This window comes from Acartia tonsa, chromosome 10 (genome assembly GCF_053477335.1).
Source record: "Acartia tonsa isolate MP-2025a chromosome 10, ASM5347733v1, whole genome shotgun sequence".
Classification (NCBI taxonomy): Eukaryota; Metazoa; Arthropoda; class Copepoda; order Calanoida; family Acartiidae; genus Acartia; species Acartia tonsa.
The window spans coordinates 43,438,740-43,464,775 of record NC_137269.1 but is presented as its reverse complement, the minus strand read 5'-3'; the positions used below and the strand labels follow the sequence as shown (position 1 = coordinate 43,464,775).

Here is a 26,036-nt window from a genome sequence, read left to right as displayed (position 1 = left end):
AAAGATTTGATGCCGCAGCCGCACTCAGCCGCGCGGCTTCAAGAAAGCCTCAGCCGAAGCTGCAAAGTTATGATAATGCCGCAGCCGCAGCCGCGCGGCTTGATATTTGTAAGCCGCAGCCTCAGCCGCAGCTTAAGTTTTTTAATTCAGCCGCAGCTTTGAAGCAGCCGCGCGGCTGAGATATTGTAAGCCGCAGCCGCAGGTGCAAGTACAAGCCTCAGCCGTCAATTCAGCCGCGGGGCTTAATTTTCATTTTATTTTGTCTGTCTGAAGCTTAAGATCTCAGTAACCACTGAACTGACAAGGTTGTCCTTCTCAGAAAATATATATATGGTCATTGGGTGGTTTTGAGCTAATTTTGGGGTGGGGGTCAGACATTTCCATCCCCCAAAAATAATTTTAAAAAATGTATTTTTTAAAAATGTTATCCTATTAAATTTTTTTATATTTTTTTGTAAAAATTTTATTTTAAGTTTTTTTTTTAAATTACAACATAGAAACCTCCATTTCGAAGAGCTACAAAAAGTTTGAACCTGTAATGTAAGAGCTCCAGTGGCGCAATCGGTTAGCGCACGGTTCTTCTATACTGTTATGCCGGGGTTATAAGTTCGAGTTTCACCTGGAGCAATACGTTTTTGAATGTTGATACTTATGAATATTATTGAATACTATTTATAGGGTAACTGCCATACTGACGTTTGCCTAATTTTATTGTTTTTAAAAGATACAAATTTTTCAGAATTTACTTAATATTCTCTCTTTAGCCTCTTTAGCTCAATGGTAGAGCACTCGTCTCGTAAACCAGGGACCGTGAGTTCAAACCTCAGGGGGGGCAATCAGCTTTTGTGATACTCAAGTTATATCGTAGCTTCTCTATTATTTTTCCGTTTAGGTACGCAATACATGTTCTATATAATTTTGCTTCTCCTACTTAGATATTTCTTCAATTTTAAATGTATTTAATACTTTGTGGTTGATGAGAGACACTAAAAAAGTTATGCAAAAAAATAGATTTATACATATTTCATTTTTCATATAGTATTTTTAAATTAATGAAAATAATCAATTAAATTAGGATTTGGGGAGGGGGGAGGGGGAGGGTGTGTGTGTTTATTTTGAACAAAAATTAACCTAATATAGTTTTCTAACAAAACAAATTAAACAGCGATGTATTTTACTTTTAAAAGTTGGTTAAAAAAAGGTCTGTAAAATGCAATAAATTGTCCTTTATATGTAATATGCAAAAAAATATTTACTAAATAGTAACTTCCAACTCTAGGTTGGGTTTGAACCTGCAACGTAAGAAGGTAGCCGTTAATGCTTTATGAGTGAGCTATGAGAGACATTGAAAGATATGCGAAAAAAGTTATACATATTATATTATTTCTAGTATTTGTATGCATTATCTATTAAGAACGATTATATTAAAATTTTCTTATTCCTTGGCTTAACAACTTTGGGGATTTTAGTTGAATTAAATTGGTTAGTTCATTAAGTTGAGTGTCCAAATGTTTCTGCCACTAATTGTAATCTACAGAAGGGGTAATTTTATGTATCGCCATTGGTGATGTACCAAAATTATTAAGTCTATTATAGTTCATAGTACCCGCACGTCCTCCCTCCCAATTTTAAAAGTTTCCAAAGGCATAATATGATTACCAGTATGACTTCGCCACCGATCAATATCCGTTGGATTAGAATCGGCTCTAAGCCATACTAAAAAAATATATATATCGTATAGTATTCTGGACAAGTTTCTACGAATAATATAATGATAATATTATACCAGTTTTATTAGCTCGTACCTTTGGCCCATTTGAGCTAACAAAACCGGAATTAAACTTATAATTTTTCAATTTACTATCAGCGGAATTCTGTCTATAATATGATGCGATAAATAACTATTACAATATTGAGATTTTATATAAGTTGATGAGATTGTTAATAAGATTTTGTAATGTGTTAAAAGAGAGCAAACAAGATTTAAATTTTTTAAAGTCATTATTTAAATTTGAGAACTAAATAGTTTCAGCATTGTAGCACAATGTTAAACTTTACATTATTCTTTTACTTTTAAAATCATATCCCGAGGATACTAGATCGAATCAACCTAAACACACAAAATATAATTTTAACTTTCTGAGATTTTGCTAAATAATGGCGAAAACTGTTTTATATATATATATATATTTAACAACAGTCTGTTAAAACCTTAGAAAAAGCTATATTTCTCAATTTGTTTTTAAAGGGACTAGAACTCGCATTCATTAGCCAATTAAGGAAAAGTAAAATTATAAAACACACGCTACCTCTAGTCCACAAAGGATCATTTATATAATATAAATTTGTTAGTGATTATGTAAATTTAGATGTTTGTTTTTGTTTTAAAATGATATATTTCAACTTTTGGAAAAAATATCATACATATTAAAATAAAAATCATGAACATTCTACATAAACATAAAATTACTGTGCAATAATTAATAGCTATTTAATACAACACCAAATATTAAATAGCTAAGGGGTTAGTAACGCCGAGAAGTTATACATACGTGTTAAAAGTTAATGATATATGTCAATTAATAACGTTCTCATTGTCTATATATAGATACTCACAGTGGACAAAACTGTGGACACAATGTTATAATATAGTTAAAAACATGATAGCACATATAATGCAAATAGTTAGAAACAGGTGAATAATATAAACACAACAATAATGATAAAACATCAATAATATTCAGTTAGGAGTGTTACATAGATTGATAATAATTAGATACACAGATATCTCTATACTTTGCAGTTTGTTACAGTTTCTACTCGATATCTTAGATAAATTGTCACTAAATTGAAACATTGATTGAAGATGTATAAACCATTGCTTTGCTATTGTTTCTATTTACAGTTTGTACAATGCTGTTTTCATCTGTCATACTATTTTGGCGGAAAATTTAAATTGAAGATGCCAGAAACGATAACATGTCGTCTGCAGCCCAACGCAATACATCCAATAAAGGATGCCTTTTACTCATTTTAATTAATGGCAGACACCAATAGCCTGAGTAGTAGCCAGAGGATAAATAATGAGTAGCATCCAACAAATCTGTATCCTCAGCATAATTTGTTTAGTTCCTAGAAATTCCCATTGTGAATGTTTGGGGTGTTGTACAGCGCAGCGGTTAGCTTGGGTCACCTTGTATCTTGGGGATGAAAGGAGGCAGGGGGATGATAATAATATCATCTTACAAACAAGCTTTATTTGAAGGAATTTTTTTTGCAGGACAAAAAAAGGTGGCTTCACTGTTTTTGTTGTATATTGCAGATTTTTTTTGTTTGATGGTAAATGTTCACAACACACGAATTGGTTTGGGTACCCATACATTTTCAACCCATGTTTGCACTAAGCTGACTGTAAGGGTAAGATTGAAAAAAAATCAATCTTCACAGGAAACACATGAAGACGTCTGCTCGCCTCCGTTGTCTGTGTGCTACTGATAAATTTAGATGTATCCTCATAATAAAATAACAGGATGTCTATCTGTTTTTTTGTTTGTTTGTCTGTACAAAAGGATCTTGCTAACCGCTGAACTGCTATGGTTCTCCTTTACAGGGTAGCTTCTCATAGGTTATTAGAAGGTTAATCACTATTTTGAGGGAGGGTGACAACAGTGTTTTTAGTAGATTATAATATATTCTTACACATGAACACCCCGGAGATATGGCTGAGTTGTTTCATCTTTGCTTGTTTGTTGGGGAGTTCATGGGTTCGAGTCCCCTATCAGCATCAATATTTAAGATAAGAACATTTTTACCCATAGTTTAGTATTTTTTGTCAATATATCACTTGTCATAACTTCATAAGTACACTTTTCATTAAGATTATTTGACATATAAAATTTGTCATAAAAATTATACTTGTCACATAAATAATCCGTACACTAAAGTAACAGGATGTTTGTGTGTCTGTGTGTTTGTGTGTTTGTTTGTACCGAAGGATCTCGCTAACAACTGAACCGATCGGGTTCTCCTTAACAGGGTAGCTTCTCATAGGTCCTGGAAAGGTTTATAACTATTTTCTTGGAGGGTAGGACACCCCCAACCCCCACTAAAAATGAAAAATTCCCCCCCCCCCCCCAAAAAAAGTGAGGCCTCTAGGGGCGTAGCCGCTAGTTGTAATAAAAAGCACGTTTGTAATAAAAACATTTTTCATAGGAGGTAAGTTTTTATGACAAATACATTTATTGCAAGTGTACATATGATAAGCATTTTAAAGACGATTATTTTTAGGACTAATGTAACCTGCGTACCATGGCTTAACATGTAGCGCATTTGCTTCTCATCATGAAGGTAATAGGTTCGAATCTTGGCCAGACACTGCGTTAAAACTGAAGACGTTAAATGGTTCCTACTGCTGCTATGCCAGGTGTGCAACATGTAAAGTTGGAGTAGGAGGAATTCCTTGACTCATAAACAGATGTAACTCATTACCACGAACAGTTAGAACTTTCAGGCAGGTAGTTCAATTAAAAGTAAGTGTTACTTAAACTAATATAGAAAAGGAAAGATATGGTTCCCTTAGTTATCTAGGTTTAGTGGACCTGAAGTTAGTGTCATAGAGACCCGCGACCGTGGCTAAACACGTAGCGCATCCGCTTGTCGTCAGGAAGGGGACAGGTTCGAATTTCGGGCCGACACCGCGTCATAACTAAAGACGTTAAAAGTGGTTCCTACTGCTGCTATGTCAGATCTGCGACATAAATAGTTAGAGTAGGGGGAATGCCTTGGCCCAAAACAGGTGCAACTCGTTACCATGCACAGTTGGGACTTCTCAGACAAAGGTCGTGCATCACAGAGAGTTGATTGTCTGATGGATGTTACTTAGCCTAATATCCTTGGGTGCTTGGACAGAGAAGGGTGCGTTACAGTTATCCTTAGTTCTCCTGGATTGCTGGACCAGGACCTGGACAGTACATCAAGTCGATAAGGTTCTGGACTGCGATCCCGCCCGTACGAAGTAATCAAGTAGTGTCATAGAAGCCCTCGACCGTGGCTCAACATGTAGCGTATCCGCTCGTTGTCTGGGAGTTGATAGGTTCAACTCTCGGCTTTGCACTGCGTCATTACATTTGTCATGGGTACCAGTATAAAGCTTTGGGTATCAGTATAAAACTTTGGGTACCAGAATAAAACTTTGGGTATCAGTATAAAATTTTGGGTACCAGTATAAAACTTTGGGTACCAGTATAAAACTTTGGGTACCAGTATAAAACTTTGGGTACCAGAATAAAACTTTGGGTACCAGTATAAAAATTTGGGTACCAGTATAAAACTTTGGGTACCAGTATAAAACTTTGTGTTCAGTATAAAACTTTGGTTACCAGTAAAATTTGGGTACCAGTATAAAACTTTGGGTTCTGGTATAAAACTTTTGGTACCAGTATAAAACTTTGGGTACCAGAATGAAATTTTGGGTACCAGTATAAAACTTTGGGTACCAGTATAAAACTTTGGGTACCAGTTTAAAACTTTGGGTACCAGAATAAAACTTTGGGTACCATTATAAAACTTTGGGTACTAGTATAAAACTTTGGGTACCAGTATAAAACTTTGGGTACCAGTATAAAACTTTGGGTACCAGAATAAAAATTTGGGTACCAGTATAAAATTTTGGGTACCAGTATAAAACTTTGGGTACCAGTATAAAACTTTGGTTGCCAGTAAAATTTGGGTACTAGTATAAAACTTTGGGTACCAGTATAAAACTTTGGGTTCTAGTAAAAAACTTTGGGTACCAGTATAAAACTTTGGGTACCAGTATAAAACTTTGTGTACCAGTATAAAACTTTGGATACCAGAATAAAATTTAAGTACTAGTCTAAAACTTTGGGTACCTGTATAAAAACTTTGGGTACCAGACTAAAACTTTGGGTACCAGTATAAAACTTTGAGTACCAGTATACAACTTTGGGTATTAGAATAAAACTTTGGGTACCAGAATAAAATTTGAGTACTAGTATATAATTTTGGGTACCAGTATAAAACTTTGAGTACCAGTATAAAACTTTGGGTACCAGAATAAAACTTTGGGTACCAGTATAAAATTTTAGGTACTAGTATAAAACTTTGGGTACCAGTATAAAACTTTGTGTACCAGTATAAAACTTTGGTTACCAGTAAAATTTGGGTACCAGTATAAAACTTTGGGTACCAGAATAAAACTTTGGGTTCTAGTATAAGACTTTTGGTATCAGTATAAAACTTTGGATACCAGAATAAAATTGGAGTACTAGTCTAAAACTTTGGGTACCATTATAAAACTTTGGGTACCATTATAAAACTTTGGGTACCAGACTAAAACTTTGGGTACCAGTATAAAACTTCGAGTACCAGTATAAAACTTTGGGTACTAGAATAAAGCTTTGGGTACCTGAATAAAATTTGAGTACTAGTATATAATTTTGGGTACCAGTATAAAACTTTGGGTACTAGTTTAAAACGTTGGGTACTTGAATAAAACTTTGGGTACCAGTATAAAACTTTGGGTACCAGTATAAAATTTGGGTACTAATTCTGAATCAAACATTGAAAAAAATCCTGCTGTCCTCCCCCCTCTTCCCTCCACTCCTATTCTCACAACCCCTAACCACCCTCAACTCTCCAAAAAATGTCCTAGAATGCATTTAAAAAATCCAATTTAGCCGAAGCCTCAGCTGCAAAGCTTATTTTATAATCAACCATAAGATCAGCCGCAAGGCTTAATATTGTATTCAGCCGCAGCCGCATTCAGCTGCGCGGCTGAATTTAATTCAGCCACAGCCTCAGCCGCACGGCTTTCAGTAAGCTGCAGCCTCAGAATCAGCCGCAAGGCTTAGTTATGTTATCAGCCACTCTCAGCCTCAGCCTTACTCAGCCGCGCGGCTTAATTTTCCAATCAGCCACTGTAAGTTGCAGCCGCTCTGAGCCGCGCGGCTTTCAGTAAGCCGCAGCCTCAGCCACAAATCTTTCAGCCACTGTAAGCCTCAGCCACCCTCAGCCACTGTAAGCCTCAGCCACAAAATTCCAATTAAGCCACTGTAAGCCTCAGCCACCCCAATTCTTATTAAGCCTCAGCCGCATTCAGCCGCAGCCACTCTCAGCCGCACTAAGCCTCAGCCACTCTCAGCCTCAGCCACTTCCATAACTATAAGCCTCAGCCACGTCAGCCGCAGCCGCAAATTAGGATTCAGCCGCAGCCGCAGCCGCGCGGCTGATAGCGCGGCTTCCGAACCCTGCACAAAAGTATTAACTTATCTTTGTCAGAAACTTAGATTGCCTGTAACTGATTACATTTTTACAATAAAAACACCACATTTCATAGTCAAAATCTATGAAAAAAATTCAATTTAGATTGCATTTTAAAACGAAAATCATAGCGGAAACAAAGGGGTAAACTAATACAAGCTTAGCTGTGATTGGTTGTTAAGCTGATTCAGCCTTCTGATTGGCTACAGTACATTTGGTACAACGCAAGTAAAACTTAATTTTTTTTAATGATTTTGACTATAAAAATGGGTATTTTTATTGTAAAAATATAATTAGTTACTGAAAACCTAAATTTATGACAAAAATAAGCTTATAATTTTGTTTCTAGGCCACGTAGTTTAATTTCAAAGTTTTCAACATGAGCATTGCAATTCTTTCAAAATTTCTATGTACATAAAATGTCATTTTAAAATGCCTAGAACTTTTTTGTTATAGAAGCTGAAGGCTTCAAATTTGGGGTATTTGGTCTACTTGTGGCAGTCTTTCAGCAGTTAAAGCGTGGTATTTCTTGCAGGCTTCCTTTAAATTTATTTCCGTGGAATCTTGACTACATCAATTTGAAGAACATATCTACTTGAAGAATAACATAAATATATTTAACTACAAATCTATTATCTTGTTGATTATCATTATTATTTTCATATGTCTGCCCATGCAGAGTAACATGGGAACATTATTATTTGTTTTGGTATATGTTTACCATAAACATTAATATCCAGTATTTAATGAAAAAAAATAATGATGAATGCTATATGTTTGTACACACTATAGCCCATTGTGAGTAGCCCCCTCACCCTACCCGAAGCCTAGCGGGTCCAATGTCATATATTTTGACAATTTACTAATTACAATTTTTAACTCCATTATTACTGTGTAGTTAGCTTAATGTTTTTTTTTAATTTAAATGTATGATAGTTCCTTTAAATTAATATGTGATTTAATTATGTATAGTTTGTTCTTAAAAGAATAAATTATTAAATAAGAAGAAGTATTAAAGACAGCTTTTCGCATATATTAAAAAAATCTAAGATTAATACCAGTTTTGTTATACCCAAGGGAACGAAGGGCCTGGCCTGCAAAACTTGTATTAATTTTATGATTTTTATTTTATTATTCGAAGAAATTTGTCTGTTAAACATGATTTTTCAGTATGGGTTAGAATCGGTTTCGAAGCCATACTGTAAAATTTATTGAAACCCATCGAAAAGTCTTAGTGTAGCGACTTTAATTCTAATTTGAGTCAATTATCTAGAACCATTATCTTCATATGAGAAAAAAATTTAAAAATGTAGATAAAATATCAACAGTAATTTGGAATAAAGAACTATTATTGAAAATCTTGGGACATCCATAGTAAAAAAATATTCTCATAATATAAAATAGTGCTAATTTACGTTAATTTTTTTTCAAAAATAAAAATGACTTGTAAGAATGTGTGATTCTGGCCAGGTAGGGAAGGGGCCATTGGACAAACACTTTAAGTACCATTATTTAATTTTGATTAGATGGTTTACAATTAGTAGTTTCAAACTTTTCAACCAATAATATTAATCTACGTGAATTTACATGAATGAACATAAAATAAATCGTTTATTGTCTTATCCCCTAAGATCCCTGCACTCTGGCCCAACTCTGATTAGAATGTTAAAATGCGTCAGTCGCTACATTTTTTAGTTTTCATGATTTTGGTACTTTTCTTTTTAAAAAGCTGTTATTTTGAGAAGCTGCTTTACAGCTGTTAGTATTGGTCTACGTTTTATAGGCTTTAAAATGTCGAATATTAGTTTAGGGTTTTTTTTCTATCAGAGCATAGTATAAAAATTAGTGGCAATGTCCCTAGCATGAGGAGCCATGTAGTCTAAGTTTGAAAAAAATAGCCTAAAACCATCCTGGTACCTTTTTGAAGCTTCCCCAAATATGTAGAACTCAATCAGTTCAGTAGTTATTAAAATCTTAAGCCTCAGAAAATCTACATAACATATAATTTTTAATGATTTATTGAAAATATCTGGAAAAATTCATTTTATAACTGATTCTTTTCATAATATAATACAAATATAGCAACCGCAAAAACTTTATGGAAAAGTTTTTCTGAATCTGAATTGGCCAATTTGACGGTATTTTACAGGCAAAATTAGTAAATAGTCTAAAAGGATAATTTATTTTAAAATATTGCGTCGGACATAAACTAGAATTCTTCTGTCGCTTTAACAGTCAGGGTAATGAAATGATATGGATATAGTAGAGATGAATAGATAGTCCCTGTAATTAAAAATCTTAGTTTTGTCAAGTTTTATTGAATAATAAGACAATTTTATCATTTATGTCAAATTGCAAAGAATACAATTTTGAAATAAAAATCCTTTTTTGTCTGGAGCTTAAAATCTCAATAATTATTAAACTGATTGAATTCTCTAGTTTAGGTAAGCTTCATATAGTTCCCGATGGTTTTAGACTATTCTATTTTCAGATTTAAATATTTAGATGGGTTAAACTATTTTTCTAACCCCTTTTTGTGTCCCTTCGATTACACAGAACCTTTGGCTAGGGTCGTAGCCACTAGTAAATAGTAATAGTTTACACATTTCCCTTTTTCAAACCTAATCGCTACAGGATTCTTCATAGAGGGATTGAAATCAATTAGATAATTATATTCTGTCGCTACCTAATGTAAAAGTTTTCTTTTTGAGCAATTTAATCGTACTCTTATAAGTAGAAATAAACTGTATGAAATGAATCTATTGGATAATAATCTTTGTTTAAAATGTAATAAAAAAGCAGATACTGATCACTCAATTATGGAATGCTACTTCCCTAGATATTTTATGCATTGTCTTGCTTTATTTCTAGACCATTATTACAATGATGGCAAGCCAGATTTCATTTTTTTTTAAGAAAAACTTCTATCTGTTTAATATACATTTTCCTGTATACCAAAATGATGAGTATATTCAAATTAGCATGTTAACACTTGTAGCCAAAGATAGGGAATTAAAAATAAGCAAGGATGAACATTTATTGAAATATGATGCTTTTAATAGTTTTGCTCAAACACTATTTATCGCACAATTTGTGTCAAAAATGCTTACTAACACAGGATTGATTGTAACTTCATTGACAAATTTGTTGAATTTATATTGTAGTAAAAATAATGTACAAATATTTCGTATTAATTAGATATCATATTCATAGACGTCCAAGCTTTTTTTTAGGGGGGGGGGGGGGCATTTTTAGGGGCCATAACTATTGAAAAGCTTCGCATTCAACAAACAGTTGATAAACCACTCTAGTTAACAGTAATTATTTTAATATCCACACTATTAAATGCAGGGAGGAAAGGGACATTGGACTGTAAATTAAACACGTTTTCTCATTGATTGAATTAAATACTTTGGGTACTTTTATTTCACCTTAATTATTTGGTCCTAACATTTCAAACAATAATTTTAATTCACAGATGAGATAATTTTGGAAGAAAACTAAGTAGCGGGTTTCGTCGTATTTTCACAGTAGCTTTTGATTTAGGTTAGGTAAATGTTAATGATTGCCCCGCAGGGTTAGATCCTAATACAGGGGCTAGTAATAGGAGAACAGGTAATGTGAAAAAACGAGGAAACCCACTACTTCGTTTTCTTTCCATGATCATAATTTTGTTAAATATCAGTGGGAATGCACTGCACACCCATTTATAGTTGATCCCTTGAAATCCCTGCTTTAATGCGACAAGAGCAGAAAGGAAAGAAGAGAGAGAGAGAGAGAGAGAGAGAGAGATAGAGAGAGAGAGAGAGAGGGAGAGAGAGAGAGAGAGTGGGAGAGAATGAGATGAAAAAAGATTAATTGACATTAATTAAGTTGAAGTTATTGGAGTCATTAATTTTATCAATTATATTACTTCATAGTGCTGCTAGAAAAACAAGGATGACAATATTTATAAAATCTAGGCTAATTGGTCATTACTCGGATCTTACAAGAGATTATCATGTACCTGGCTAAAATTACGAACCCCCCATCCACTCTCTTTACCCCATGTTTTTTTGTATGTACAGAAGGATCTCACTAACCGATCTCTTATACAGGATAGCTTCCCATAGGCCCTGGGAAGGTTTACAACTATTTTGGAGGGGGTACCACCACCCTCCCAAAAGAAATCGCCCCTGGGAAAAAATCCTCCCCCTCCAAAATTTTTTTTTCTTTTTTAAACTAAAAATAATTTTTTTTTAAGATAAAACAATAGGGTTATCTAATACATCTCCGCACTTCTTAAGTGCCTCTAGGGGCGTAGCCGTTAGTACACAAATATTATAAGAAGATTACATAACCCTGTCCCCCTAATTATGTGTTGGAACGACAGAGAGGAAAAATGGGGCGGGCCAACAATACCAGTTTTTAATTGTAATTTTATGTAATGAAAAAAACTAAATTTTTTTTTAATTAAAAATAGTAAGATTTATGGTTTGTCGGTTGAGATATCGCTTATTACTGAACTGATTGAGTTCTCAATTTTAATTAGGGAGCTTAACATGGGGTCTGAGGTGGATTTATGCTATTTTCTTGATTAAAATCAATTACTTGGATGGTTTTGTGCTATTGTTATTTCGAAGCTGGAAAATGCTTATCATGGTACAGATGGTTAGACTTAACCTAAAGATAATCCTTACTAAAATAGGAATAAAAACTAGCTTTAAAACTGGGACAAGCTTGACATAAAAATTATATCATTTGTAATTAGTCCATTAAGGAAGACAGAGAAAATTAAAACAAGGGGAGATAAAAACGGATTACTGGAAGTTAGTTGTGAGAGTTAGGAGAGGGGGGGGGGGACAATTAATTGCTTTATGTCACACTTACTAGATCCAATAAAAATGTGTGTAAGTTCTATACTGTTTGTATCTTCGTAAACGATATTTTTGATGTATTTCTCCAATGACAATAAAAAAAAATACTCCTTCTATAGATTAAAATCATCGATTTTTGCGCTATTGAGTTGGAATCCACCAATCAAAATTATATTATATGTTTATTAAACTTTGGGTACCATTTTAATTTCCAGTCCTACGTCCCTGTTATCATTGTAAATATAGGGCTGGCGGCTTCAAAATGCCGAAAAAATAGCGGCTGGCTGACATGCTGGCTAATTACAGCTAAATATTTAGACCTAAAGGGCAAAAGTCCCGTGCTTATAAAACTGGTATCAATTTACACGTGAAATATACTGAAAATAAATTTTATGTAGTATTTGTAAATAATTTTTTAATTTTATATTTTCAACAATTTGTATTTGTGATCTTATGTTACTTAACTAATTAAAAACCAATGAATTACGTAATAATAAAGAAAATTATAATTTTCATTTTGATATTGGTGGAAAATTGTCTGTATTACGATCCTATGGCTGAGAACCGGTTCTAATCAAGCGGATATTTATCTGTTTCGAAGCCATAGTGGAAACTTTAATACATATTGGCACAAAACTATGCCCCAGTAAATCAATTTAAGGTCATTTTATTCAGCAACAGAGATAAAAATATACAACAATTTTAATTGTGTAATGATTGGGGGGGGGGGGGGGGGTTTGTATTTCTAGTCAAAAAGTTCTAAAACCCCACATAAAAACCTTGGTTTATACCCTTTCAATGTAAATTCAATCTCTGTGATAATTTTTTGGAGGGCGAGCTAGGTAAAAAATTTTGATTTGTGGGGAAATTTGTAACTCTTTCATCTAAAATAAAAAGCTATGACATCTTTATCTACTGACGTACGTACAAGTACATGAATTCCAATTTAGAGTTACTGTTCTTCTAAAAATTTATATTTGAATTGAATTATATTGGTGATTATGCGTTCCCGTCTCTAACTTATTTTTCATATCAGGGATCTGAAGGGATAAGAAATAGGCAGAAAATTGATGTACATCCCGAATGACAAAACACAAAATTACCCCTTTTATAGATTAAAATTAGTTGTTAAAACGTTTTGCAGTCAACCTAATGAACCAATAAATCATAATGCAATAACAGTCTCGAAAGTAAATAAGAAAACTTTATAATAGAACTTTGGTGACTAATATAATAAACATCCCAATATACCCTCCCTCCCTGATTTTATACACGTTACGTTTTAATGGAAGCCCAGTTTTACAAAGACAATTAAAGAAAATGAATGGATCAACCTTACACCCCTCCCTTCCACCCCCTTTGAAAAACCCTTTGAGATATTCAGTAATATAGTGATAAGCAACAATTACCAAAAAAAACAATTGCCTCCATGATTAACATGTAAAACATAAAACACTTTTTTATTTGTTTAAATGGAAAAAATTTAAGTAGAAAATTATATCCTAATGTCTTTAGATAAACACGCCCCTCGCATTCAGAGGCCCTGCATTTAGAGGGGGGAATGTAAAAATTACCCTATACCCACCCTAGAACTTAGATTTTAAAAGATAGCATAAAACCTTCCCATGAAAGCATAGACGTCCAAGGGGGTGGGGTAATGGGGCGATTACCCCCCCCCCATTTAAAATTTACCCTTACCCTGGGGGTGCCGTAGGCACCCCCAACCATTTAGGAGGGGGTATTTACCCCCCCCAAAACAATTATGGGGGGGGTAAATACCCCCCCCCAAAATAAAAAATCTCTAATAAAAAAATTTTAATACTATATATTTCATAAAATTTAAATTACCTCCCCCAAAAAATTTTACCCCGGGGGTAAATTTTGGGGGGGGTAAACTAAATTTACCCCTGCCAACAGATTTCAGGGGGGGTAATTACCCCCCCCCCCCCCTAAGCAAATTTTACACCCGGGGTAAAAATTTAGGGGGGGGGGGCAAATTACCCCCCCCCTTCAAATATTTTTACCCCCCCCCCCAAAAAAAAAAGCTCGGACGCCCCTGCATGAAAGCAGACATATGTCTACTAGAAATTTATTCAATAGATCTTAGACGATGGAAATTTGAAACTGTCGGGTCAATATTTCTTTAATATTCCCCCTAGTTTCTAACTGTCCAAAGACGTTTATAACAATTAGGGAAAGGGTTGAATTTGGACAGGAAACCTAAATATTAAAATCTTTTCTAAATTTATACGATCCTGAAAGTTAATATTTACTGATATTTTCCAATAAATTTTTTCGTTTCGTCAAAATTTGGAAAAATAGCCAATATGGCTGTCTAGAAAAAACACGAAACCTCTACACCTAATATTTTCTCAGTGTTTTTTTTACTTTTTATACAATTTTTTTTAAAAATTAAATATTGATGAGTTTTTTATTTTTATAGAATGAATTATAAAAAAAATAATATTGGTTGATTGGTTTTTGCGATATCAGAACTCAGAACCATATCAGTTTTACTTTTAAACAATTCAATAAATATGAAAACTTTAAAAATTAAATATTGATGAGTTTTTTTTATTTTTTTAGAATGAATTATAAAAAAATAATATTGGTTGATTGGTTTTTGCGATATCAGAACCATATCAGTTTTACTTGTAAACAATTCAATAAATATGAAAACTTAGATATAAAATTTGTATAATAGATAAGACTTTTAAATAATTTATTCTCCCCTTTCTTTATTCCAAAAATCTCGATTTTTCTTTCATTGTCATATCCTAGTATTTATTATGTGTATTTGTATTGTCGTGTGAGTATGTGAGAGGGTTGTAAAGGATAGATAAATTACCACCCCCCCCCCTCACATAGCTGTTAAGACTTAAGATTTTTTGTTTCAGGCTTTCAGCGTATCTACTCTATAATAATCCACCTTCCAAAGATCCAACACCCTACATTATCCAACCCTCCACCCTGCTTACTGTCTTCTACATTTCAACTCAACCATATATCAAACTTGCTAATATCATAAAGTGAAAGAAAAGTTAAAAAATAAACCACCAATAACCATTAAATAATGTATTAATCATTCTAACTCAAGTAATATGTACTAATTTATTATTTAACCTAACATACTAACAAAACAATAATCATAACTTTTTTTACTTTAATGAAATAAATAATCTAAATAAATAAATAAACTATGTTGACTTAAATAAAATGAAAATAAATATTTTTATTTTATTTGGATTGGAGTTAGTTTTGTAAATTGTAACGATTTGTCCTTGTTCTCTAAGGTCTCATATTTCCTGTATCATGAGTTGACCCTTAGCTTTATGCGGTCATAAATGTTCCCCCCCCCCCCCAAAAAAAACGCTTTTATCAATATACCTTGTATATTGGGGAATATTAACAAGGATTAAAACATCCATAAAAACTAGTACTGAAACTTTATGACAAACGGATACAGGAAGCAAATGCCTACATTACCAGAAATGAAAAAAGCTATCCGCTTTCTTACGGAGATTGACCAGCCCTAATTATAAAAAAGCTATTGTTCTGTAAGATTAAAACGATTTCTGAAACTGTATAACAAACGGATAATAACACAAACACTTAAATAGTTCAGAATAGTCGACAAATAGTCGACGGACAAACTGACCCTAATTATAGAAAATTATTGTTCTGTATGAACTTGAAGATCTCATATTTCTCATGTGAGTTCAGTTAAGTTGACCCTTCCAGTTTCCCTTCCTTAATCAGGTGACATAAATTTTTCCTCCCCGCCCCCCCCCCCAAAAATAAATATTGTACAGCGATTAAGGCGCGAAGATATGTTAATTTTATTTACCATAAAAACGAGTACTTTTATTATCAAACTGACATTATTCTTTTATTTTAGTAATTATGGGAAAATTGAAACAAATTTAAAATGCACGGAAAAATGTCTATAAAAATTTTAAAAAACTTAATTATGAAATAGCTTCGCTCCAAAAAAAATAAAATACTGAAGGGAAACAAACTAATCTCAAATCTTAAATATATATGAACATAGCTTTGTAAGTATGTCTGTCCAGGCGATAAATTTAATTCAAAAAATAGATATTTATCAAATTATCACATCGTATTATAAGCGTATGACCGGAAAGTAAAAACGATTTCTTTCAACTGAAGTCCAAAAAAACCGTATATAGTTATTCCGAATTTTACGATTTGTATTTAATAAAAGATAGACAGACAAAAAGAAAGAACTAAAATTATTAAAGTGATTATCTAAATTTGGTTACTATCATCATATCTTTGTATAATTGGTCAAAAAGCCTTCATAAAACTCCTAGGAAAGTACAGACGATATTTTTATTTACCATAAAAACGAGTACTTAAGTCAAGTTTTTATTTCTTTGTATGTAGATTTCTAGAATGATATCTATTTTTTTTAATAAAAAATTAAATCGACTTATATCGACAAATTACGGCTTTGTGAAAAAAAAAACTAAAGATATATTTTAAAAATTAAAATCCACGGAAAATGTCTATAATATGTTAAAAGTAAAAAAAGTACTATAGAACCTATTTTTTGAAGCGAAGCTATTTCTGATTTATTTACATAAATAAAAACGAAAATGTCTATAATATGTTAAAAGTAAAACTATAGAAACTAACTTTTGAAGCGAAGCTATTTCTGATTTATTTACATAAATAAAAACGAAAATGTCTATAATATGTTAAAAGTAAACCTATAGAAACTAACTTTTGAAGCGAAGCTATTTCTGATTTATTTACATAAATAAAAACGAAAATGTCTATAATATGTTAAAAGTAAAACTATAGAAACTAACTTTTGAAGCGAAGCTATTTCTGATTTATTTACATAAATAGAAACGAAAATGTCTATAATATGTCTATGTCTATAATACGATGCGATAAATATCTATTTTCTGAAGCAACATAAAAGATAGACAGACAAAAATCAAAATGTATTTCCGTGAGAAATTAAATCTTGTTGTTTATCTCCCTCCCCCACCCCTCCTTCTAACTAACCATTACTACCAATCTAATGAAATTCTCCCCTCTTTTTATAAGGTTTTAATTTAACACCTGCATTTATAATATGTGTATGACCGGAAAGTAAAAACGATTTCTTACAGATTTTTCTTTCTCATAAATTTAAATGATTTCTATTTCAAATATTATTTTTTCAAGATTATATTAAAATAGTATTAAACACAATTTTACGGATATAGGATGTATGTACAATTATAATTTCTACTAAGAGTAAGAGTTATCAAAAATATAGTAAAGACTTATTTAAGCTTTAAGTGTATGACCGGAAAGTACTTAAAATCTTAAAACCACGTTAAAACCATCGCAAATACGTCGTATGATGACCGGAAGAAAAAATTAACTGTATTAACGTATTAACGTAAAACGATTATATATATAGTTATACTTAATAAATTTATATTTTATATCATAAAAATTCAAATCTTAAAACCACGTTAAAACCATCGTAACTCTCGTAACTTAGAAACCAACTCACACAACGTAACTCAACTAACCTGAAAAGGGGGCGGAGATTTATATAAATATCCCAGTTCCGGTCAAGTAAAGTTTAGTTTATTCTAATCTTTATTCCAGTCAGCATCAAATTCATTCAACAGTCTACTCTACGCCAGTAATTTTATTCATTCTTCATTTTATAAATTTATATTCATATTTATATTCATCAACATATTTATATTCATCAACATGCCTGTAACCAGGAGGCAAGCTCTTGCGGCGGCTAATCGTCAAGCAAGAGCAAACGCTGCCGCAAATATAGCGGGGAACCTGCATATCCTGGGCGACCACATAGTACATCATGGTGGTCAGCCAGCAGTTCCAGTTCCTCCAGCGGCAGCAGTTCCAGATCCTCCAGCGGGACCAGTTCCTCCACCGCCAGCGGGACCAGTTCCTCCACCGCCAGCGGGACCAGTTCCTCCACCGCCAGCGGCAGCAGTTCCAGGACCACGGGGACCGAGGGGTGATGTTGGTCCGCAAGGACCCCCTGGAGGTCCAGTTGGTCCAATGGGACCTAGGGGTCAAAGAGGCCTTCGTGGGGCAAGGGGGCAACCCGGAGCACCTGGACCAGAAGGCCAACCTGGACCACAAGGACCACAAGGACCACAAGGACCAGCGGGCGGACCTCCAGGCCCTCCAGGACCTCCAGGACCGCGAGGTGTGGGGAATGTTGTTGAAAATAATATAACGATCAACAACAACAATTATTTTATTGTAATAAATGGACAGCATATCCCCATGCCTCAGCAGCAAAATAATACCATTTATATTGTACAGCAATTTAATTAATATGTATATACTGTAACTATATTAAGTAACTATATTGTAATTATTAATAACTTAATTAACATTAGTCATTAACTATATATATAACTATTTGTAATTGTATTGTAAATAGAAACTTAAATAACTATATTGAAATTAAATTGTAAATATTATAAAAATAACTTTTGCGTGATATTGTAAAAAATAAATGTGATAGAAACTCAAAATAGCTTTTTATATTCATTTTTGGTGGATAGTCTTTAGATTCAATTTTATTAGACACTTTCAAAACGATTCTGGTAATGATTTATTTAATTATAGAGTTGCATGTCAAAAAAATCAGTTAATAATACTTGTGTTTGGATTAGGAACTTCGGATATATTAATTATATCGCATTTATATCGATTCTGGTAAAAAAGAGAAATGATTTTTAAAAAACTTAATTATGAAATAGCTTCGCTTCAAAAAATAGCTATTTATCGCATCGTATTATAGAATTTTCTTATTGGTGGATAGAAATGAATATAAATAGATTCAGATTTCAATTTGAGATCCTTTGGTAGAGAGAGATTAACAGACATCCTATTAAACTTAATTATGAAATAGCTTCGCTTCAAAAATAGAGATTTATCGCATCGTATTATAGACAGCTTTCCGCTTTATTTAAATAAATCAGTTTTTATGTAAATAAATCAGAAATAGCTTCGCTTCAAAAAATAGTTTCTAATAGTTTTAATTTTAACTTAATTATTAAAACCAGTTTTTTTAGCCCCGAGGAGCCGTTTAACTATGAAAGAAATAGCTATCTGTCTTAAAGAACGAACGAATTAAAAAGTAAAAACTTTGTATATTTGTTTTATTCAAAAAGAGTAGGTTTTATTGCAATTAGAGTCTTCCAACTAATTCACTTACAATTTTGCTTCATATCCGTGTCATGTTATTTAGTTGACCCTTTTTAAAAAAATTTAAATTTCCCTTCCTTGCGAAAGAATGTTTTTAAAACTTAAAACATATGAAATGATATTATCACAGATATTATCATCAATCATAACAGGAAAACTGGTTAATAATGAAAGTTTCCTTCGCTTTAAGGTAAATGTATGTTTAATATTTTTGATCATATTTGCTGTTATCTAATGTCTCATACCTATATTTTTTTAAACAAAATTAATTGAAAATGATTGCTAAAATCGAAATATATCTTCATGTCAGTTAGAATAGTGTATTTTTTAAAAATAGGTTGAAAAACATACTAACTTTAAAAAATTCGCTTTAAGGATATGGATGCCAATGCCTTTGACCATATCGTCGCCAAGCAGGTCGGTTTACTTGAGAAAGGCAAGAAGCAGGATGCACCCACCAGCAAACAGCTTCATAACTGGCTGCAGGGGCAGCACAAGTATTACATGGAATCCTTCAAGAAGATTTTAGAAAATAAAGGTATTAATAACTATTAACTATTAAGTATTATAATTTATAAACTAAAACATTACTAAATAATTTCAAAATCTGAAAGAAATAACAAATAATTAATTTAAATTATCTTCACTTCCGCGGGTGTGTACATTGCCGAAATCGAAGGAAAGGTGCACACCTGCGGAAAAAATGTTAATATTTAATTATTTTAAATAATCAATATTATCTTTGTTTCCGCAGGTGTGCACCTTTCCTTCGACTTCGGCAATGTTCACCACACCGACTTCATTGCAGGTAACCTAAATAAAATAAATAAACTATTATTATTTATTAATGCAATTACAACTGCAGCAGCTACATAACCTGAATTAAATAAAGTAAAGTAAACTATTATGAATGAATAATATAAAAGAATTACTAATTTTTCAGTAACTGCAAACTATACCGATGCAGACGGTCCCAAAGAATTGTTGCTCGCCTGTGAACAGGTATAAGTTTAAAATTAATTCTTAGAAATTTAGAATGACCACAAATACCTAAATGATAATTTGATTAATTACTTATGTTTAGATGCCTAAACCCGATGCTTCCGGCCGCAGCATCTACGAATATTTCGAAGAACTGTTGAAAAGGTTTGGGCTTGAGCATTATCAACTTCTCAGCTCCACATCCGACTCGGCTGCCAACTGTGTAAAGGTAATGAAAAATTATAAATTATAATTATAAAATCATAACTATTTAATAGTTTTTTCTCGCATCGTATTTTAAATGGCTTTCCGCGGATGTAAAATGTACAATTGTAAGATAAAACCAGTTTTTTTAGATGAATATTTGAATGAATACGAGAATTAATATTATAAAACAATACCATTAGAAAGTAAATCATTAATTTATTTTTCATTCTTTAGTCCGTCAAGATACTCAATGAAGAGCACGGGAAAACCCCCACAGAGTATACAAGTTTCATGAACCATGAGGGAGTCAGTGATGATGATAGTGATAAGGAAGACACACCTGAGGCTGATAGTGAAGATGAAATCCCGTTGGATTTGTTTATAGAAGATTTAGATGAGGTTGAGGATGGTGTTGTAGAAGCCGAAGGTGAGGGTCAGGATGGAGATGAAGAAACCCTGGCAGGAACAAGACAAGGCGATGGCGGCGATGGCGGCATATCAAGTGCGATTTTCTACAGGTCCATCGCCATCAAAGATCCACAACAAAGAGAGGGTAAGTAAAGTTAAATTAAATTCATTCCCAAAAAATTCAATGAATTACATTTAATGATTTACAGGGGTAGTTTCACGAAATGCATTTAACTAAATTATATTAATTTATTAAATTATTTCTTTTCAGCAATCACAAATTTCGGGAAACTAATAGAAGAGAACATCCAAAGAACAATGAAATGTGATGAGCAGAAATGTGGACTTATAGTGGGAGGTGTTTGCCTCAACCACCAAGTGGAGTTGGCGTTGAAGCAGGCTGCCAAAGTTGTAAGTAAATTAATTAAATGATTAATAGAACCAACTAAATAACTTATACAGTAACTTAAAAAGTTAAATAATAAATTATACAAAAACGTGAAAATTAACAAATATTATATTTTTTTAGAAAGGGAAGGGGTACAACAGAACCATAATTAACCTGGCAAAGCTGGTCAGTAAAATTATGAATAACAAGAAGCTGCGTCGCATTTTGGTAGAGAGTGGACAACGTATGCTTACCAGATACGTGGAGACGAGATGGAGCTCCAGAATGAACATGATAAAGCGGTTCTTAGAGTTGTTTGACAACAAACCACTACTTCAGAAGGTGAAAAAATCCGTGCAGGATCAGAAAGGTAAACCCAAAAAAGTTAATTATAATTTTAACAACAATTTAAAACTAACAAAATTACCAATTTAAATTTCTCTCTGTCCCTTAATTAAACAAAAGAGAAAGGTAACAAATAGAAGTTTATTAAAATTTAAACTAAATAAATTATTTCTTCTCTCGTTCCCTTAATTAAAAATTAGAACTGTATATATCAATAGAATTAATTTTTAATTTTTAATTTTTATTTTAGTCAACAAGAAGTTTGACAATCTGTGGCCAACACCTGACCAGGTTCTTGCCCTCAGAGAAGTCCTGGAAGTGTTGGAGTGTGTGGATACCATGCTGACAATTCCTGCACAAGCCCATGAGGCCACAATCGTCCAGATGTTCACCATGCTGGATACGGTGTTCTTTACCCTACGGACAAGTATGCCTGGCAACTTATTCGCTAGACGTGTATTCAAGTTCCTTCACCTGAGAGTTAACAAGATTGTCCGTACTAATGCAGGATGGCAAGTCTGTCTCTACCTACACCCCCTGTCACGCAGTCATTTGGAAATGATTGCGAGTGGCACACAAAGCTATACGGTGACACAGGATGAAGCAAAAACAATTTTACAACAAGCACCCAAAAATTGTAGGTTGTTGGGTGAACGGCTACACCGAATCTCACTGAGAGCCAACCTAAGTCCTGAAGAAAAGGCAGATGAAGAGGCCGACCTGCGTAGAGCTAATGCGGATGCCGACAATGAGGATTCCGAAGCTGACGAGTACGAATCTCCAGAAACTGCACCTCCCACAGGTAAAGATATACAATATTAATTAAAATAGATAATAATAATAACATTAGTTAAATAATTCAATTATCATTTTTATTAATTATATTTATGTATTACAGGCATGATGACACCCATCCAAAAGATGTTTTGGAACAAACAACAAGAGTTCAAAGAAATTCAGGCTCAAGCAGCAGCCAAGAAGAAAAAGAAAGAACAACGTGACAAACAGAAGGATCCCCTGGACGTCATGAAGAAACACCTGAAAGCTGGGCTGAAGGATTGGAGTAACATAGAAGAATCCAAGTTGCATGCCTTGACATACGGTTACCAACGTGAAGTCGCTAAGATAAAGGAGGAAATTGCGAAAGTCAAAAAATCTAAGTCCAAGGATTTCGATGTTGAAGAACGCCAGAAACTGTACAAACAAGGAGCAATGACCGCAACCCACAGGATGCTTACTGCCAGGTATGAACATGTTGCAGAGAAGATATGTTATCCACCTGGACTTGTCAGTTTGATGACCAACTTCAACAACTTACCTGTTTCTAATGCGAGGTGTGAGAGAATTTTCTCACACCTCAAATTAGTTTACTCATCGAGGCGGTATAACCTAGAGAAAGAAACCATCCACGCCATCATGTTCTTGAAGATGAACAAGCTAGTCCCCAAGAAGTCCCAAGCATTTTGGGATAGGCAGGTAAAAGTTACCAAGAAGACAGCAACCAAGGAACTGGAAAAGTGAAATAATTCTTGTAAATATGTTTATCATATTAATTATGTTGGAAAGAAATAAAGTAGAAGTAAAGTAAAACAAATAATTTAATGAAATAATTTTGTGTTTTTTAAATATCTGTATCATTACCATTATAAAATAAATGTTGTAATAAAACCCAAAAAACTGTTTATTGATATATTTTTTTTTTGGCAGTATTGTTATTTAATTTAACAAGGATGAATAATCAATAAGTAGCGAAGCCAAAAACATTACTCAAATCATACTTGTCTTGTGTCTTTATGCGTGGATGGTCTCTTGCTCGAGGTTCTAGAGTAAATAAGTTGGACATCAAATGAAAGTAAATACTAAATATCCAAAAATAAATTTGAATTTCAATTAAAGGGTGATGGAAAAAAATAAAAAATGCGTACTTGCCGCTTCGCTTATATTATTGTACATTCAAACATCAGTAAACCAAAAATCAGACCAATCGGATAATTAGGTCACATAAAAATTTGTTGTTAAAATGTAAAAAAAATACGGACATTAATGTCAGAACTGAATTATCAGAATGCGAATATATAAGAGTCTAAGCAAAATTGTAAGTAAATTTGTTTAAAAACAGCTTGATAATCAGGTTTAATATGAGCGTACATTTAAAACCGAGTTTCAACGCAAAAAAAACGCGGAGCCGAATCTAGAAATACGGCTGCGGATGTGTGTATATTTGGTAACATATGGTTTTTAAGTTTAATTTAAGGAAATAGACCGTTAAATCATATTATTACTGTAAAAACTCACTTTAACCTAATGTGGAGCCGAGCCGTTCTGAACGACGTAAAAAAATGCACGGAAATTCTTTTCGAACACAGGGATTCAATATTTTTAGGTAAGACTTATCGATAAAACACACCCGATACTTTGTAATTTTGGAACGATATAAAAAAATAAAAAATAAACATAATTAAAAACAAAGTATGGAGCTTGCCGAATTATTCACAGTATAAAATCTGTGCGTTTAAAATTGAAATTACCAAAAGGCAAAATAAGAATAATTAAGTTATAACGAACAGACTTATCACTTTATATTTACAAATTATTACAAAATCCTTACCTTAATATACAGTAAATGATTATGTGTACTGCCTTCCGAAATAGAAAACATAGCCTATTATTTTGACGTGTATGTACTCTTATGACATTCACTCAAAACAATAGACTACAATAATTTTTTTCGGACGACAGTACAGAATTAGATCTTCTTGTGTTGACACTTGACTAAGACTTTGTTTCTTTCTTCTTTTTTTTTATAACTATGCAAATAATATTTATCACTTTATTTTATTGTATTAATATAATTCCATTTGAAGTTTTCACATTGAATATTAATTTTTTATTATTTTTCACTTTTCTTTGTATCTAACTAACGCGTAGTATGACGTGTCAATACACTCTGAAATTCAAATAAGGACTGAAGAACTGTGTGTGTGTGCACGAGGTGCACGAGGTAGAAATGTACATGGGTAATTAGAAACTTCAATATAATTTATTTCGTTATATTTACATTTTTTAAAATAAGATTTTTTAATATGTTTTGACCACGGTAAATAATAAAAATTTGTTGGAGGAATTTTTGTGTATATATTTATCCCTGATATAACAGCATACACCGGAAACGGATGATATCAAATAACAGGGAATCTATAAATATATTGTTACAAATACAATTACAAACTATTATAAGTTAACTTTAATATATTTCATTATCGTTATATACTTTTTTTACGTAATGCAAAATTATCCTTTTTTAATATTAGGAAGAATTTTTATTTTACCCTGTAAAAAAAGCAATGAAAAAAGTAAGACGTCTAAAATGTCGTATTCTTAACAGGTAGACTTTTTGGAGTAAGGAAATTATGTCATCACATTAATTTCATAGAAAGAACCTAAAAGTCTAATATATCTAGTAAATTTTATTTCGGAATTGTTTAACGAACATACTTAATTTAAGATTGCGTGATTTATTTCGAAATAGAAATATAAAACGTAAAAATTTATTATTTTTCAAAATCTTCTATTTATTTACCAAGTACTTCGTATATAAATATTAAGAAATTTGAATATTTAGAAAAATAGAAATAGGGATGTATTTTTGAACGAAGTGAGAGGGGAATTAATATCCTATTTTTGAAATAGAATTCTTGCACACGTATATAAATATTCCCCAATTTCAATATTTTCATATGTCTAAATTCCCTTCCAAATTTACTCGAAATACGATACGTTTAGGGTTTAGAATAGTTAATATTTAAAATATCTAGTAGACACATCATTGCATGAAAGGAAGACTCAAAAATTTCAGTTAATTTGGAGATCTAAATTGACAAAAAAAAATATTGAAGAATTTCTAATAAATAAAAAATAACAAAAAAAATATTTTCCCTTGACCAATCCCTATAACTCTTTAAACATGTCATTTTGCTTGAAAAGGCTGGAATACTTTAATGGGAGTAAAAAAGGTAATTTAGCTTATAAAAGTTCAGCGCTACAAGAAAAAAAACTTAGCTCGGAAATAAATTAGTTTGTCGGTAAAATTGTTAGTCTGTGGCAGGGAGGGAGGGGGCATTTGGATGTTTATTACACTGGTTCCCAAATTTTATATCAACCTTTCCTTATTCGTTTGCTTTACAACTTTGGAAAATTATATTGAATTTTGATTGGTTTGTTCATTAAGTTGAGTGTCCAAATGTTTCAATTAATAATTATAATCTACAGAAGGGGTAATTTTATATATCATCATTGGGGATGTACGTACATCAATTCATTGGCCATAAGATCCCTTTAGATCCCTG

General features: G+C 32.6%; 2 protein-coding genes across 2 annotated transcripts; both read left to right on the top strand.

Annotated features, from left to right (window-relative positions):
- The first annotated feature begins 14,207 nt into the window (after nt 1–14,207).
- On the top strand, nt 14,208–18,482 carry LOC145330826 (uncharacterized). Its single transcript, XM_080175490.1, has one exon. The coding sequence runs from the start codon at nt 17,883–17,885 to the stop codon at nt 18,480–18,482; it is 600 nt and encodes a 199-aa protein (XP_080031616.1). The 5' UTR covers nt 14,208–17,882.
- Nucleotides 18,483–20,428: 1,946 nt separating this feature from the next.
- Nucleotides 20,429–25,513, top strand: LOC145330101 (uncharacterized). Its single transcript, XM_080174685.1, has 6 exons — nt 20,429–20,571; nt 20,784–21,102; nt 21,229–21,368; nt 21,487–21,715; nt 21,941–22,492; nt 22,589–25,513. Exons 1-6 carry the CDS (start codon nt 20,446–20,448, stop codon nt 23,209–23,211), a joined length of 1,989 nt encoding a protein of 662 aa, XP_080030811.1. The 5' UTR covers nt 20,429–20,445; the 3' UTR covers nt 23,212–25,513.
- Nucleotides 25,514–26,036: the final 523 nt, after the last annotated feature.